A 16680-nucleotide genomic window follows, 5' to 3' on the forward strand; every position below is an offset into this window, starting at 1 on the left:
AAAACATGTTAACTACTGAGAATTTAAAAAAAAATGAAGAACCTTAATTGTTTAATAATTTAATTGATAGATTAAAAAACAGGTATCTGTGTAGGATAAGATATAATTTGAGGGAGCATGAATACAGACAAATGTTGACAGAAAGTCACAACAAAGATCTCAGAAACCAAATGATGTGCTGAAACAGGGCTCATAATTCACAATTTTTGAATAGTCTCATGGCTGGAATCAAATGCCAGTATAAAGTAAAATAACTTTCAGCAAAACTGCACTAAAGACTGTCGAGTTCTCAGCTGAAACCAAGAGCTGGAACAGTATATAAGGTGCTAGTTGAAGGCATGTTAGAAACATTTTAGTAGAACAGAGAATTATTTGTAGCAAAATGCCAGAAATTGCTTAGATTCTTTAATTTTTTGCTTCCTTGGTAAATCTGTAGACTTTAACTTTATATATGGGACCAGAGAAGAGGGAGGAATAAGAGTAAGGGATAATAATAAATAATAAGAAGAAAGGAAGACATATTTGCCTTAAGAGAACAGATAAATTATACTTGCATCTTTCTTCCTTTTCTGGAAGAGAAAAATACAAGGACAGTGGTGTTGGGAAACATAATGGGTTAAGTTTTGTTACGTCATTGATGACATGGAAATGCTAGGGAATGTTTATTTATCGAATATTTGCCAACTCAGAAATCACAGTCTGCGTATCTTAGCCTCTTGTGCATTCAGTAACTTGTCATTTATCAAAAAATCAATCTTTTTGTGTTTTATTGGCAGTACACGGTGTGCATTGATTATAGACTGTCATCTGTTTAATTAGGTTACTCATGTGTTAAACCTAATTGTGTCTGTGTAAAAAAAGCCCCCAATAAACAAAAGCAAAAAACAAAAACAAAAATTAAAACAAAACAACAACCAAAATAAAAGGTAAACCCCTCCCAAACCAAACAAAAAATAAACAATAAAAAGAAAACAAACAAACAAAAAAACAAACAAACCCAAATGCACAAGAAATGAGGGCTCTTTTTATTTTTCTTACTGTTTACCAAAGAATCTGTCAGCATCTGTTAAATTTGAACATTAACACGAGTGTTGAACCGGAACTGTAAAGGCATACCTCTCCATACCCCTGTTAGGAGAGCAGAGAAATCTTTGCTTGAGAATGCCAAGAAATCCAAAGATACTCATGGTTTGAAAGAAACAGATTCTTGGAAACAGACACATGAGTGACTACTGCAGTTGACTCAGAGTGTAGACAAGGAAGCCCATGAATCACAGTATTTAAGCAGGTTGGGTATAAGTTTCCCTGTCTCTCACACAGTTGTCTTGATTGACAGCTGATTACTTTGAGATAAGTGAGTGAATAAAAATTAAGTAAACTCAGTGACTTTGGGTCCAGCATATTTCTGATCAGTTGTCTTCCACATTTTTAATTACAGAATCCCCTTCACCTGCAGATGAGTTTAGAAAACTCACCAAGTTCTGATGCTGATGTCACTTTCTCAATCCTTGCAATGAACAATTGGTATAATTTCAGCCTGGTGCTATGCCAGGAAGAGTGGAACATCACGGATTTTCTCTTCCTCACACAACAAAGCTCCAAGTTCCACCTGGAATCCATTATAAACATCACAGCAAACCTCACTTCAGCCAGCAACCTGCTGAACTACTTACAGTTTTACCTGGAGAGCATCAAAGACACAACGTCTACCATGGTGATGTTTGGATGTGACATGGAAAAAACACAAAGGATTTTTGAAATAACTACCCAGTTTGGTGTGATGCCTCCAGAACTTCACTGGATTATTGGGGATTCACAGAATGTGGAAGAACTCAGGACAGAAGGTTTGCCACTCGGTCTCATCGCTCATGGCAAGACAACACAGTCAGTCTTTGAGCATTATGTACAGGATGCAATGGAGCTGGTAGCAAGAGCTGTAGCAGCAGCCAGCATGATTCAACCTGAACTGGCTCTTATTCCAAGTACAATGAACTGCATGGACACAGATGAAAGGAATATCACTTCAGGGCAGTATTTGTCAAAGTAAGTTTTTCATTTTTTTCTTTACTTGTAGATAATATCTATGGTATAAAAGAAAAACAGTTTTTCTGCTCCTCCCTACCATTTTCAGTGGCTTAGCTATTACACTATTAGCCCTCCCTCACACACATTATTTCAGTATTTCTTCCTGCTTCATTACGTCTGGGCAAATAATGAAACAACTTGGCCACAGAAGGGAATTAAGCCAGTCATAGAAGAAGACACTGTTCCACAGAAGTAGAGATCACATAGTAAACATAGGCTGGGTTATAGAACCTGAAAGTATCTTGTATTTATGTTTATGCAAATAAAAGGAAAAAGCCACGGCTGGTGTCAAATTCTCTGGGGTTTTGAGATACCTGAGAGGATACAAAACACAATAAGAATATTTGTTCTACCAAAGCAATCACAGAGTATAAAAGCAGATGTGTAGCCCGTGCTAGTATCCTTTCCATGAAAAAGAAACAAAAAAGATGCACCTTGGTCACCTAAGGGATCACTGCTCCTCATGAGAGCACTCAAAACTGCAAAGGGCTCTCTCTATCGCTTGGCTTGGGAGGCTTCTCTTTCAGCTTCTGCTACAACTATTCTCATAGACCACTGCATGTCATTATTCTGAAGTTAATCCCCAAACTGCTTGGGGATTCACATCTAGAAATATTATGTGGTTTAACATAAGAGAGGGAAAATTGCATGTTTTTTTTTTTAAACAAAAAGGTCTTTGCAAAGTGTGTGAATTCATCAGCTAGTTTACATTCAGTGACTGTTGTATGTTTTCTCTGCATTGCACCTGGTTTTCAGTCTACAGGTTTTGCTGGATGGAGTTAGAACAAAAGTTCTTGAAGATTTTTCTGTGTCTGCACCATTTTTTACATTATAACTGAGATGTGTCTTCACAATAATGTGGTAACAGCACTGCTCAAAACACAACCTTCTGAGTCCCTAACAATTCCTTAGTCAGCATTCATCCATAACTTAGGGGTCAAAAACTCTCAAAGAGTTTTCAGAGAGTGAAACAAGGCTTGGCAATAAATACTGCACTGGCTTGCAATATCCCCACTGACTTGTGATATTAATTTTGTCTCATTATTCTGGGTATTTTAAGTAGATCACACCTAAGTTCCTGAAAAGTAAAACTCAGCAAGAGACTTCTTATTACAACAATTCTGAAGGCAGTAGTTTTATGAACAGAATTTTTGAGGATTAAAGGACAAAGATAAAGAAAATCAGAATTAAAGCTCTTGAAGGTATTATAGAATCATAGAATAGTTAGGGTTGGAAAGGACCTTAAGATCATCAAGTTCCAACCCCACTGCCATGGGCAGAGGCACCTCACATTAAACCATGTCACCCAAAGCTCTGTCCAATCTGGCCTTGAACACCACGAGAGATGGAGCATTCACAGCTTCCCTGGGCAACCCACTCCAGTGCCTCACCACCTTCACAGTAAAGAACTTCTTCCTTATATCCAATCTATACTTCCCCTGTTTAAGTTTTAACCTGTTACCCCTTGTCCTGTCACGATAGTCCCTAATGAAGAGTCCCTCCCCAGCATCCCTATAGCCCCCCTTCAGATACTGGAAGGCTGCTATGAAGTCTCCATGCAGCCTTCTCTTCTCCAGGTTGAACAGCTGCAACTTTCTTCATATGGGAGGTGCTCCAGTCCCCTGATCATCCTCGTGGCCCTCCTCTGGACTTGTTCCAACAGTTCCATGTCCTTTTTATGCTGAGGACACCAGAATTGCACACAATACTCCAGGTGAGGTCTCACGAGAGTAGAGTAGAGGGGCAGGATCACCTCCTTCAACCTGCTGGTCACGATCCTTTTGATGCAGCCCAGGACACAGTTGGCTTTCTGGGCTGCGAGCGCAAACTGCCAGCTCATGTTCATTTTCTCATATACCAACAGCTCCCTGTTGCTCCTGGATGCTGAGCTTCCCCCCACTCAGGTGTTGAAGGCATCCTTTCTTGAGCTACTCACCTCAGCAATTGCAATTCCTGCAAAATATTTCTTCAGCATTGCTTTCTACAGAAAACTATTAGCTCTCTCATGAAAAATAACTGCTGTAACTTTAGTTGTATTTTGGGAGACAATATGCAGTTTCACATCTATGAAATTTCCTATCCCATCATCTCAGTAAAGGTATTGTGGAAAGAAAAAAAGGATCATATGCCTAGCCTTTCTTTCCCTAGACACCTGCATGTGGACCCTATTAAAGACAAAATAACAAGTTAGATAAACCTCTGTCCTAAATCACTGCAGCTGTTTTTATAGTGCATGAGTGAAATAGATATCTGATGGCCTATACTGATGTTAGCAGTATAACTATTAACTGTGAGTGGTACCAGTAATTTCTCAGGTGTGAAGCACCATTGAGTGACTTAACTGTGACCAACCTTGCTCATTGCACAAGTGCTTTAAGGCAAGTGGTATGCCTCCAAAGCTGGTGTTTAACTGAATGTTTACTAATGTGGGTGTTTTTCTGCCCAAGTGAACCCATCTGTCTTGATACATAGCCTTGGAGATGCAGTGGGCAGGAATGGAGAAGACAGTGACACAGACCTTCACCTACTGCAGGGTGTAGTTAAGCTGGCACAGCTGACACCTGAGCTTTCATTTCCGAAACTGCACTCAGACATTGGCTGTGCAGACATTTAAATGCCACCCAGAAGCAGACTAATGATTATGAACAAGACCAAGATCTGCTCCATGGCAAAGTATGCTTTTATCTATGTAGACATGGATATACACATGCAAACCTCTGAAGATTATGCTATTGTATGTTTCCATCTGTCATTTCTCTTACAGTGAGATCTATTCCCTGATCTATTCCTGCCTGCTCATGGGAGGAACATCCTTGTTGATGGAACAAGGCATTAAAATTTCAGAGCCTCATCTTGTCTTACAGTTTTAACTAGTCTTACAGCTTTAGCTGACTTTACAGCTTCTTGAGTAATTTCAGTAGCTTGTTATTTATTTGCCCATTCTAGTTCTTGCCTCCAGTAAACTTTCCAAGAAAAATGTATAATGGCCAAGCCATCAAGCTTGAAAGAAAAAGAAATAATTTCCTTAAATCATTCTTAAAGGTGCTACAAAAAAGATCGATGCTGCAAAAAGTACTGCTGAAGCTGTAATAAGCAGTTCTTATAACAAAGCACATGAAAATCAAATAAATCTGAAATGAGGAAATGACAGACTTTGGACTCATTGTCAAACTAAAGTGAGGCTGGTAAAGCTTTGATACAGCTATCACAGCCTATCGGTGTGATCATCAGCTCACACATATTGACATAGCATCAAGGAAGTTCATTCAGCTGTCAGACTTGAGGATCTAGCCCTTCATATTCTGAAATTTATACACATCATATTTCCATACAAATCTGTCACTAGCCCTATAGAAAAGATACTGCTCAGGTACTGGCGAAGTGTCTATGCAGTACTCAGCACTTGCAGTTCCCAAAGATTTACACTGGAGATTGCTGGCTTAAATAATGTAGTCAGATAGTCATACCTGTTTCCTAAAATTACTGAGTAAGAGAGTTTTTACATGAAGTCCCTGGCACGAGTTTCACTAGCACTGCATAAAGCATATGCAAATTATTACAACCATAGCCAATCGTGTATAAAACAAAGTGTTCTTAAAATGTATCTCCCACATGGTTCCCCTCATTTATTTTGATTCATGTCCTGAAACTACCAAAACATGCAAATCAGCTGCAGAAGTAAGCAACTAACTCCATGAGGTGGCCAAGTCACACATTTAAATGCTACTAAATCTCTGATGAATATATCAAATAAATAAATCTCAAATATTTATTTGGTTTTCATCTGCTTTGTTGTAAAATCTGCTTATTACAGCTTCAGCAGTACTACCATACTCTAGCAGCGATCTCTTTGTAGTACCTTTAACACTTCTAACACAATTCAACCACAGGACATGTACAGAGGGCTTGGTTCTCATGGGCACACATTTCTACAGTGAAAGTCAGAGAACACAGTGCATGAATTTCACTGGTTTCATTCTACTTAGGGAAAATAAATGTATTATTCCATAGCTTCATCTACTCCCAAAGCACCTGGTCTGCAGCATTCTGATATGCAAGTTGTGCTGTGGCAGTAACATGGGGACAAATCCATCAGGGCATAGTTAGCTTATTCCATCTGAGGATTTGTCTCCCTCAATTTTGTCATTTTGTGAATTGTTAATGCTATTTTCCACACTTCTTTGTTTTTTCCACACAATTCTTTCAAAATTTTACATTCAGACTCATCTACAGTGGTTTTACTATTACTGTCATAGTTCAGCATGTAAGCCTAGCAAGGCTTCTAAGAAAGAAGTTGCAGAATTTTTTACAAAGACTGAGGAGAAGATACGAAAACCGTATAAGTTTATGAGCACAAAAACCTTTCTTTAGTGCTTAAGATTGCATTCTATAAACTTTGCCTTGATAGTGTTTACAGGCACAGACATGCAAGTAGACCATCAAAAATGAAACACAGGGTAGGAGGAAGGGATTAGTCAAACAGTGGCAGACACCGCTGGTTAATCAAGTTATGGTATCATTTAGCTACCGCTAGACTAAGTGGCAAAGGATTTTAAACCATATGTATGAGTCTGACCTGAACTCAGCCTACTCAAAATAGACTGCCTCGGAAAAAATCTGAAGCCATGTCAGAGAAGGCTGTCACACACACAACCACACTCAAAACTACATTATTTGGTTCTGTAAATTTACCCTTTGCTCAGGACAGAAACTGATATGATTTTGAAACATACACGGTCCAGAGTTTTAACCACTGGAACTCCATTAAAACTCATCAAAACAGAAGGGTAGACACAAGGCAGAAGTATGCATGCACATACACTTGCTGCAGATTTATGCTTTTCAAATCAATTTAAGGTTATTTTTTATCTGCTTTAACTATCGGTAAACCACACTGCTTAATGTTTCTATCTTGCTTATTGAAGCTGGAATGACAGCTATAGTCTTTATACTTCTTTCAATACTTGCTTTCATCCAATTCCCAGAACTAATGTGAGGTGTTACATTCTACTGTGACAGCTAAATAGTTTGTCTTCTGAATGCCTCTTTCTGAAACATGTGTGCTTGACTTACTTTACACCATATTAGCAGCAATTCAACTAAGTTGCTTTTTATGGAATCGCCATACTAAGACTTACATAGTCCCTGCAAAATGCATAGCAGCATTCTTATTAACGGAATACAGTTCAGATGGTCGTGATGTTTACACTAAAATGGATTTTCTCCTTCCAGCTCAGCTCCTTGCTCCTTTATTCATGTTGTTTTAGCCTCTTTGATAATGACTTAACCAGAAGCTGAATTACACTTAAGGGAAAGACAACTAGTAGCTAACACTGCCACCCAATACAGAGGAAATACATAACTTTATTGTGAATATCTGGAAAAGTAAAAGCCCAAAAATCTCAGTACAAAATGTGCAGTGCAAAGCAGGGACATTTCATGAGACCTACACTTTTAAGAACCCTACTTTTGCACATGTTTTTAAAAAGTTTTGGTTTGGGTTTTTTTAGGTTTTTTTTTAGGTTGTGGTTTTTTGGTTGTTTTTTTTTTTTTGGAAAGAATTAATCCTGACTATCCTAGGGCAACCATCTTTCACTGAGTCCCTTTCTTCATTCTGAAGTGGCTAACAGTGATTTACCAATACCAAATTTGCATTTTCAAATCCAGATTTGTTCACTTCAGAGTGCTTGAAAGCTGTTGACAGCACTTCAGTAGCCTCTCTTATGTAAGCTGTATCTTACTGAAATTACAGGATTTTTCTTGGAAGGACATTTTGTACATAATTTCCACTCTTCCATTTTCATACGTATTTTTATCTAGGAAGCTGACTACCGATCTAGGGAGTTCAGCTGCTTAGAACTAACCTATGTTTCATTAATTTGTGAGGCAAAGGTAACTGAAAAAAATGGTGTTTTCTCACTGATTTTTCCTTGTAAGTAAAAAGAATATCTCTCCTGAAGAGTTTTCATTTGCATTAGATAATGTAGGAGAGCATATCCAAGTACTTTGGTCAGAAAGTAAGTGGTTTGTTCATCATGCCATAGGAAAGCTATTAATGATCCAGGTGTTCCAACAACATGCACAATCTATTCTCTTAAACATAAATTCATGGTGACTTAAGTTAGCATGATGGCTTCAGTTGTCTGCTTCTTATTGCTCTGCTGTCTCCCTCGAACAGGTTTTTAGCCAACACAACTTTTGATGGTCTCAGTGGCCACATTAAGGTGAAAGGCTCCTCCATTGTCAGCTCAGAAAACAACTTCTTCATCTGGAATCTACAGCATGACCCTGTTGGGAACCCAATGTGGACTCGTCTGGGAAGCTGGCAAGAAGGAAAGATAATAATGGACTATGGGATATGGCCAGAACAGGCCCAGAGGCATAAAAATCACATGCAACATCCCACCCGGCTGCACCTCAGAGTGGTAACTCTCATTGAGCATCCATTTGTCTTTACAAGAGATGTAGATGATGAAGGTCTTTGCCCAGCAGGGCAGCTGTGCCTGGATCCTTTGACCAATGATTCAGCTGTGCTGGATAACCTGTTTGAAATACTTCGAGGAGGGAATGACACGATTCCCATTGAGTTGAAGAAGTGCTGCTATGGCTACTGCATTGACCTGCTGGAGAAGCTAGCTGAGGATATGAATTTTGATTTTGACTTGTACATTGTCGGTGATGGAAAATACGGAGCCTGGAAGAATGGCCACTGGACAGGGCTGGTGGGAGACCTTCTTGCCGGCACAGCTCACATGGCAGTGACATCATTTAGCATTAACACTGCCCGCAGCCAAGTGATTGATTTCACCAGCCCTTTCTTTTCTACCAGCTTGGGCATCTTGGTGAGGACCAAAGACACAGCAGCTCCTATTGGAGCCTTTATGTGGCCACTTCACTGGACTATGTGGCTGGGGATATTTGTTGCTTTGCACATCACAGCGATATTCCTCACCTTATATGAGTGGAAAAGTCCTTTTGGAATGACCCCGAAGGGAAGGAATAGGAACAAAGTCTTCTCTTTCTCCTCTGCTCTGAATGTCTGCTATGCAATCCTGTTTGGAAGAACAGCTGCCATCAAACCCCCCAAGTGCTGGACTGGAAGGTTTTTAATGAATCTCTGGGCTATTTTCTGTCTGTTTTGTTTGTCCACATACACAGCAAACCTGGCTGCTGTCATGGTAGGAGAGAAGATCTATGAAGAGCTGTCTGGAATACATGACCCAAAGGTAAAGCATGCCTGTTGTTATTAACTCAGACTTTTCTTCTTCCCTGTCAAAATTCACTGCTGCATAATTTATAGTTTCTAATAAAATCAAAAAGTAATCTGTGTGTACAACAGCAGTGGTACTACAATTAGTTACTACCTGACAGCATTACAGTAGGAAAATTCAGTGAGAGAGGATTTTTAAACATTAATAGAAGTGGACTGGGTGGATGTCAAAGATTAAGGGTGAAGGGGAAGTTGAAAGATTTTGGTGTTGCTCAATGCAGAAAAGTGGCTTCTACATACAGATTAAGAGTTAAGAGTTTGATTTCAGTTCTGAGTCCCTTTGGCTGTTGTTGTTTTCATCAGTTGGATGATTTGAGTCATCCTGAGATCTACTCAAACAAAACAATCACACTGGATGGAGAGAAAACCACTGATGTTCTAGGTAGGATTTTGCAGTAATTTCACAGGCTATAATGGTTCTTACAAAGGTGTTACTGACAAAATTAGCCATGAATGCTAAATCAGATGGAACAGAACTGAAATCTTTTGAAAAACCCTACCTTCTCCATCAAAACAGTAGAATTCATTTTACAAGTAGTCAGACATTTGATTTGCAATGTTGTTTCTGCTGAGGAACTGTCATGGGAGGAAATGAATTATTTTGTATACAACCCATCTGCAAATAGCTCAAACTTCCTAGTACTTTGTGGTAAGGCAAGGAAAAAATGCAGAAGCAGGACTGCCTCTACCTACACTCTCCTGAACTCCCAAGAGGGAATGAAGGAATCTTCAGCTGGAATTCAAGTCTGGTCATTTGTAAGACATTTCTGATTTTATTTGCTGCTAAGTAATGATCATGAAAACATCCATGCAGAAGGGTTTGTTTAGAGAAGGCAGGGCACATGAGAAGGCATCCTGTTCACCTAAAAGTCATTGTAGGGGAGAGGGTGGCAACAGCAAATTTCCTTTGTTTGGCACTTTCTCCAGTGAAGGTGTGGTTGTATTGTCCACAGTTTTATACTTACGACCTTGGTACAAAGCTTTGAAACCATTCATCATTAGTTTGTCACAGGTGAACTGAATCGATACAACATTGTGCCACTGGAAAAGGTAACTTTAAGAACTCAAGAACTGAACATTTACTTTGCTTTCATAAACTGTGTATTTAAGGGTTACATATGTCTTTCCAGACAGGAAAGGCTAAGCTCCATCTGTTACATTAGTAAAACCTTGCATTCAGACTAATGACCATACGGTTTTGACTTTGTGAGTACAACTTCTGGTTTATTTCCTCCAACTTTATCTAGATAGTTGCTACCAAATATATTTTAAACAAAGAACAATACTCTTTGTTGTTGTCTTGAGGCACTCTAAAATTGATTTATGGGTTAAAGCAAGTTGATATTAATAATCTGACCTTCTCACAGAAAAAAAAATAGCATAAATACTACATCAATAATTTCATCAATTTAAGGCACAATTTAAGTTCAAAAATCATGTATTTGTTTTATTCAGAGCATTCTGAATAAGCAAATGAGATTCTTTGTCTGAATTTCCACAGCTCCAGGCATATCTGTTATAGTCTTTATTGTGTGAGACATAGCATTGGCTTTAAAATTAGGTTAGTCCTCTACTCTTTGCATCACCTAATTCATCAAATCAAATTACATCAGATTACATCCTATTTTTCTGCATCATTATTGTGAACACACATGAAGTTCCTAAAACAGGTATTGGAAAATCTCTGCAACTGCAACAAAATCATTATTCTAAAGCTGTACTGTAAAGGTTGGCTATTGAGTTATAAAATTGAGCGCAGAGTATTGAGTATATGAGGTGCTGAAAACACAGGTCTTAAGCACTGTGAGCAAAAGCACTGATGGTTCACAGCTAATAATGTCAGTGATGCCATTAAATCAGTTTAGGAAACGTTTGTGGCACAACAGTTGCAAAGGTACATGCACCACTTTTTAGTTAGTTACTTAAACCATTTTTTAATGTGATTTAAAGATTGGGATTTTTCCCCCAGACCTGCTTACCTCTTTCTTTTCAGTGGTGGAGACTCATTTCAAAAAGAAGGCAGCAGGATGCAGAAGTAATCCTTTTAATGTTAATGTACTTTTAAACATTCTCCTGCTGCTCTCAGTATACATATGCCCTTCTACTATGCTTTTGAAATGTATTTAAAAAATAACGACCAAAATAGAGGGGCAGCCTTCCAGGGTGATGTAAGACATATAATTTCTTCGGGCTGTCAGCAACAGACAGCAAATCCCATCTGAGATTGCAAACAGTCAGGAAGGTAGGCAAGTTGGGAAAAATTTAAAGGTTTTTTTCAAGATTAGAAACCTGGTATCTAAAGTCAGTATTGCCAGGAATATCTATGTTCTCTCTTCTGGTTAAAAAAAAACAGGGTTAGATACTGTCTGAATAAATAGCATCTGACTTTCTGCAAAAATTCATGTTACAACAGTGATATTTAATTGATCAAGCAGCACAGTGTTTTAGCTGTTACTCATTGCAGCTCAGCAAAGGGAGCATGGCTCTCCCTTGTTGCTGAAGTCTCAATATCACAACATTTTCATCAGAAAAATACTGCAAACCAGCAGCCTGCCTTTGGGCTGGTCTGATCATTTGTCCTACCCACCTGTAGTGGCCTGGAGACAGCTGGCTTTATGCCTGACATCTCCTAAACCTGTTTATCACCTTGTTTATTGTACAGCTCCTCAGGGCCTTGGTGATTATGTTATACTCAGCTATACCTGAAAAAGCCATGACCCAGTTTTTATCCTCCACTGGGACCAATGCACATTTCCACATTGGCAAGGTTAGGTTGCTGTAGGTATCTCCTTAAACAGATCTGGTGTTAGAGGAGCACGTAGGGATGCAAATAGGGACAGGCAAGTCTAGGCAGCTGGCCACTGTTGGATTTTTCCTGACTCATAGGATGTGGTGGCATTACAGATCTACAACAGCAAGTGGAGTATGCAACCTCACAGGGATGGGTGAGCGGAAAAGGGGCACATTGATAAGCAAAGGGTTCTGGATACAAAAAAAGAGACAATCTGTTACCATTCTGTTTCAGAAAACTGGCTGGTTTTTCTTTTTGCCAGTCTTTTGACAAATCCAGAAATCCGGATACTTTATGTTTCATTTTCCACTATGGTTTCCATAAAAAGGTACTATATGCATGTGAGTAACCTGGGTTTCAGTGGCACAGATAGGGAAAAGAAGAAATTATCTGGAAGTAAACAGCAATGTCAGTGACTTTCTTTGCCCAGTGAGCCTGCAACTAAGGTCCATATCCAATAAAACTCTTCATTATCAAATCAAATAATAGGGTCTTGTATGACAGATCTCCCCAGGGAATGGGTTTTTTTTAGTAGCAAGAGGACTTGAAGCAGGGACTGTGCTTTCAGGCTTTTAATGAAAGAGCACATGTTGGGAGATATACTATAAAGTCAGGAGTGTGTTGAGCAGTTCAGATTATCTGGGGCAAAATAACTGTGGAAGCCCAGAGGAGAGAAGAAACCTTTCAAGCATTTCAACAAGAAAGCATACAACAGCAGAAACTGAGGAGCTGGACAGATTTTCTGTATAGTGGTCCAATGCCTGGTCTTTCTTTCTGCTAAAAGTGTCATTCTTTCAACAATATAATGAGCTTTTCAGATGCTGTCCCACCATTGTCACTTCTTTGACAGCTGTCAGCTTTTCTTTGCCTTGTTTAGGATACACTTGAGAAGCTGTGTCTGTTAATTTGCTGTGGTTATTTTTTTACTTCTCTGGGGTCACTTTACCTTCAAAACAGCTTTTGATAATAGCAAAACTTCTTTCCACATTGTATTTCGACCAAAAATACCTAACCCATTGAGATTCATTTAACAAAAAGGGCTAAACATGTGAATCCCACCATGAGCAATTTCACTGTGCTATCTCACTTCATTTTACATATCTGCAGTGGAGACATTATATATGATTTACTAAGTCTACTATGCTTTTATAGTTGTTTGGGAGAGGTAAGCACATTGGGCTGCTGTTGAAGACCCTTAACTTCAGGACAAGATCACCTAAACCATCCCCTGAAAGTGCCTACTTCTCTCCATCATGCATGGTAGTGTATTAGCATGGCCAGCACTGATGTCTGACAAATACTGTAGACATCTACAGTTATTCTGACAAGCACCATCCCGCAACAGCCTTGCTGTGCATTTCAACAGCCTTGGTGTGCTTCAGGATTAGTCCTTAGAAATCTCTGCTTCTCTTCTAATCCATTGTCTGAACAATTGCTCTTAAAAGCTGTCCCTCTTTTTATTACGGAAGTAAGCACTTGGAGTAATAATCCAGGCAAGATACTTCTGAGATTTTGTTACTCAGGAATTCAGTACGTACAGTCCACCTGATTTTTGTTTCTACATTTAAACTCTAAAATATGAGGGTGCAAGCTCTCATTTCTGATATATTAAAATCTCAGTTAATCTAGTGGCCTTATGGCCTTTACCATATCAGTTAAAGACTGTATTAAAACAGTCCAGAAATATCAATGGCAAGTAGCTGCATATGAGCTTTAGCAATACCAAATCATAGAAAAGGAAGGGTCCAGCCACTTTATAGGCATTTTTCATTACTAGACATGTGATTCAAATACTCCTGCATTTAATGATATTTTCCATGAAGTTCAGCAAGCTTTAAAGTGAGGCCATAACTGTTGTGTGTTTATTGATAAATTTTCTTCCTGAAAAAGGGAAGTCTTGTAAGAACTGCACTGAAGAAAAGGCTCTTAGAGACTGCTGTGGTCTTTCCCTGCAGAAATATAAGATGAATCATAAGAAGCGCCACTTGCACTTCTGTGCATTAAATATGTAATGAAATAGCATGCATTACTACTACTCATTTAAGTATGAGTTAAAGTTGGAAGTACACTTAAAACTACTCATTTAAGTATGCATTAAAGGCATTAAATTGTATAGGAAAAAAAAAAAAGTAACAAACTCAGCAGAATTAACAGAAATCTTACTGCTCCCATGTGGTTTAGTATCTGTAGAAGACTGCAGGATTCTTTTCTTTTTGCAATTAAAAGAATTGGCTGCAAAATCTATAGAGCATGTATTTTTGTGCAGGAAGACATTAGACACGGGAAGGTCATGACTCAACAGCATCAGAGCCTGCTAATTAAGAGATTGTGCTTTTCCGAGTATTAATGAGTTGGTGAAGGATTTGAACTCAAGAGGACTTTAAGCATCACAGACACCAAAGGAAAAAAATCTCAGACAAAGCATAAATACCAAACTCTAGTCAGAATATAGAACAGGCATTGCAGAGCAATCACATATAGGAATGACAGACACGTGCAGTTAACGGAGGAGATATCTTGAGCTCTTTAGCTTCCCTATGCAATTTACGGTGGTGAACACTTGACTCGTTTAGCTTCCCCATCACCTCAGTAAAGCTTTCTTGTAAAGTTATGTCTTCGAGGACTCAAAATCTGTCTAGCTGGGATTTTTATTACTCTCATATCCAGTTTATCAGTCAATGCACTCAAATGTTCTCCAAATGAAGTTTCCTTTCCCATCAAGACTTGATTTTTTATGCCTTCTTGCCAATAGTTATCTTTATTGTATCTTTGTCCTTACTGCTGCAGATCTTCAGCTCAGAATGCCTTGTACTGTCACATACTGTCTTGGCCACTCTTTAGCTCACCATACTAATTGCTTGATCCAAAGAATGTAGGGGTACTAATGGAAGGGAGGAAGTCCTGCTGTCTTCAGTCCATGTGGTGCGTGTCATGAAGGTAGTTCTTTCAGCACTAGAAGTAATTAATGTGTTTTAGCATTTTCTCAGCTGTATCTATGTCAGTTTTTTACTTTCAAGTTTCAGTGTACCTATATGTCATGTCATTTTATAAAGAAGAAAAACAAGCTCACCACTAGAAATAGCAACTGCATCATAGATGGAGCTCAGAACCTTGCAAGAAATAGTGCAAGCAGAGAACTGAGGAGGTGTTAATGAAGTAATTGGCAAAGAGATGCAGAGAAGAGTGAAGATGCATGAGGCTGATCTTATCACCTGGCAGATGCAAGGTACAGCATCATACAGCTGACTTAGCAGAGTTGAGGATATTTATTATAGTTCACAAAAGTCGCAGCCATTGTGTTCTATAAACAGAGACCTGGATAGTAGCCTGGCTCACCTTCCTAGTGATAAAAGTCCTCAGTCAGCTACTACACCTATCCCCTGGATTTCAGGGATGTCAAGGAATTAAGTCCTCCAGAAAAAAAAAACAAAAACAAAAACAAACAGTAGTTTTCATTCAATACAATAGGTTTTGACTGAACACCAGATAAAGTCAAATACCGTTGACCATATTTCACTGTGCAGGAGGTCAAGGCATCCAAATGAGTCCATCATTTTTCTTTTGCACTTCATGCTTAACACATGCCTCCTAATCACTTCCAAACAGATTCCATGAAGGAAAAAAATAACATTTAGTCCCAGTGTTAGATCTGTCAGTAAAAAGGGCTCCTCTAATTTACCTTCATTTGACGCTTTTGATCCAAAAGCCAGTACAAATAACATATTTTAAAAAATATGTTATTTATGTTATAAAAGAAATACTGCCCTGGTAGACAGTTCCACAATCTGCAAGTGGAATCTTCTTTTGTCCTAGTAACTGATAACCCATTTTGCAGCATGAAACCTTTGCCTGTTCCTTTCCTGGAAACCACTGAGCACCATCCTTGCCTTACAAGTTTAGGCAGTGTCACCACAGAGGATGGTGTTCAGCCCTGGTACCTGGGGTCAATTCCCATACCAGCAGGGGGCAGGAGGATTAGTGTGGGCCTAATCAACCAGCAACTGCTACAGCAGAGTTTGTAAGAGAAAGGATATGAAAGATTATTGTTTTAAAAGCAAGAAAGCTACCTACATTTCAGGCTACTGTCACATTAGGTTTCCCCCTTCAGCCCTCAGTTGCTTGTAGAGATCTGTGATTGCTTTTTTATCTGCAGACCTGAGACTTGGGATGGAAGGACAAGAGGGTTTATTTAACCAGAAATCTCCCATGTCACTGTGATAGTTCGAGCATGTATTCAGCCAAACAGGTCTCTCTCCTTTCCTTCTAATTTGAAAAGGACTTCACCTGCCTTACAGCCACATTAACACTATTTTGCAGGAAGGAAGCAGAAGAACATGGTCAATGAAGTGACTCAGTCTGGAGCATTTTTATGGCTGCATTATGCTGCTGAAGTATACTTCAGACTGAAGTTACTGAAAACTGATCTATTTCCTTTGGGAATTACAGCCCTTTTTTTTTTTTCCTGAGTCTGTTCATTTCTCTCATAATAATTTACACTATCTTACCGTTCTCAGTTGTCCTGGAATAAATTGCA

The 16680-nt window shown here is 38.9% G+C and overlaps 1 protein-coding gene across 2 annotated transcripts in view; it reads left to right on the forward strand.

Moving 5' to 3' along the window:
• Positions 1–16680, forward strand: part of GRIN3A (glutamate ionotropic receptor NMDA type subunit 3A) — a 74816-nt gene that overhangs the window by 32671 nt on the left and 25465 nt on the right. For both annotated transcript variants that reach the window (XM_057421924.1, XM_057421925.1), the window contains exons 2-3: positions 1439–2043; positions 8264–9311. In XM_057421924.1, the coding sequence (XP_057277907.1) occupies positions 1439–2043; positions 8264–9311 (1653 nt within the window). The remainder of the gene's footprint in view (positions 1–1438; positions 2044–8263; positions 9312–16680) is intronic.

This window comes from Pezoporus wallicus, unplaced genomic scaffold (genome assembly GCF_028554395.1).
Source record: "Pezoporus wallicus isolate ANWC-B61680 ecotype Strahan unplaced genomic scaffold, APGP_CSIRO_Pwel_v1 contig_3580, whole genome shotgun sequence".
Taxonomy (NCBI): Eukaryota; Metazoa; Chordata; class Aves; order Psittaciformes; family Psittacidae; genus Pezoporus; species Pezoporus wallicus.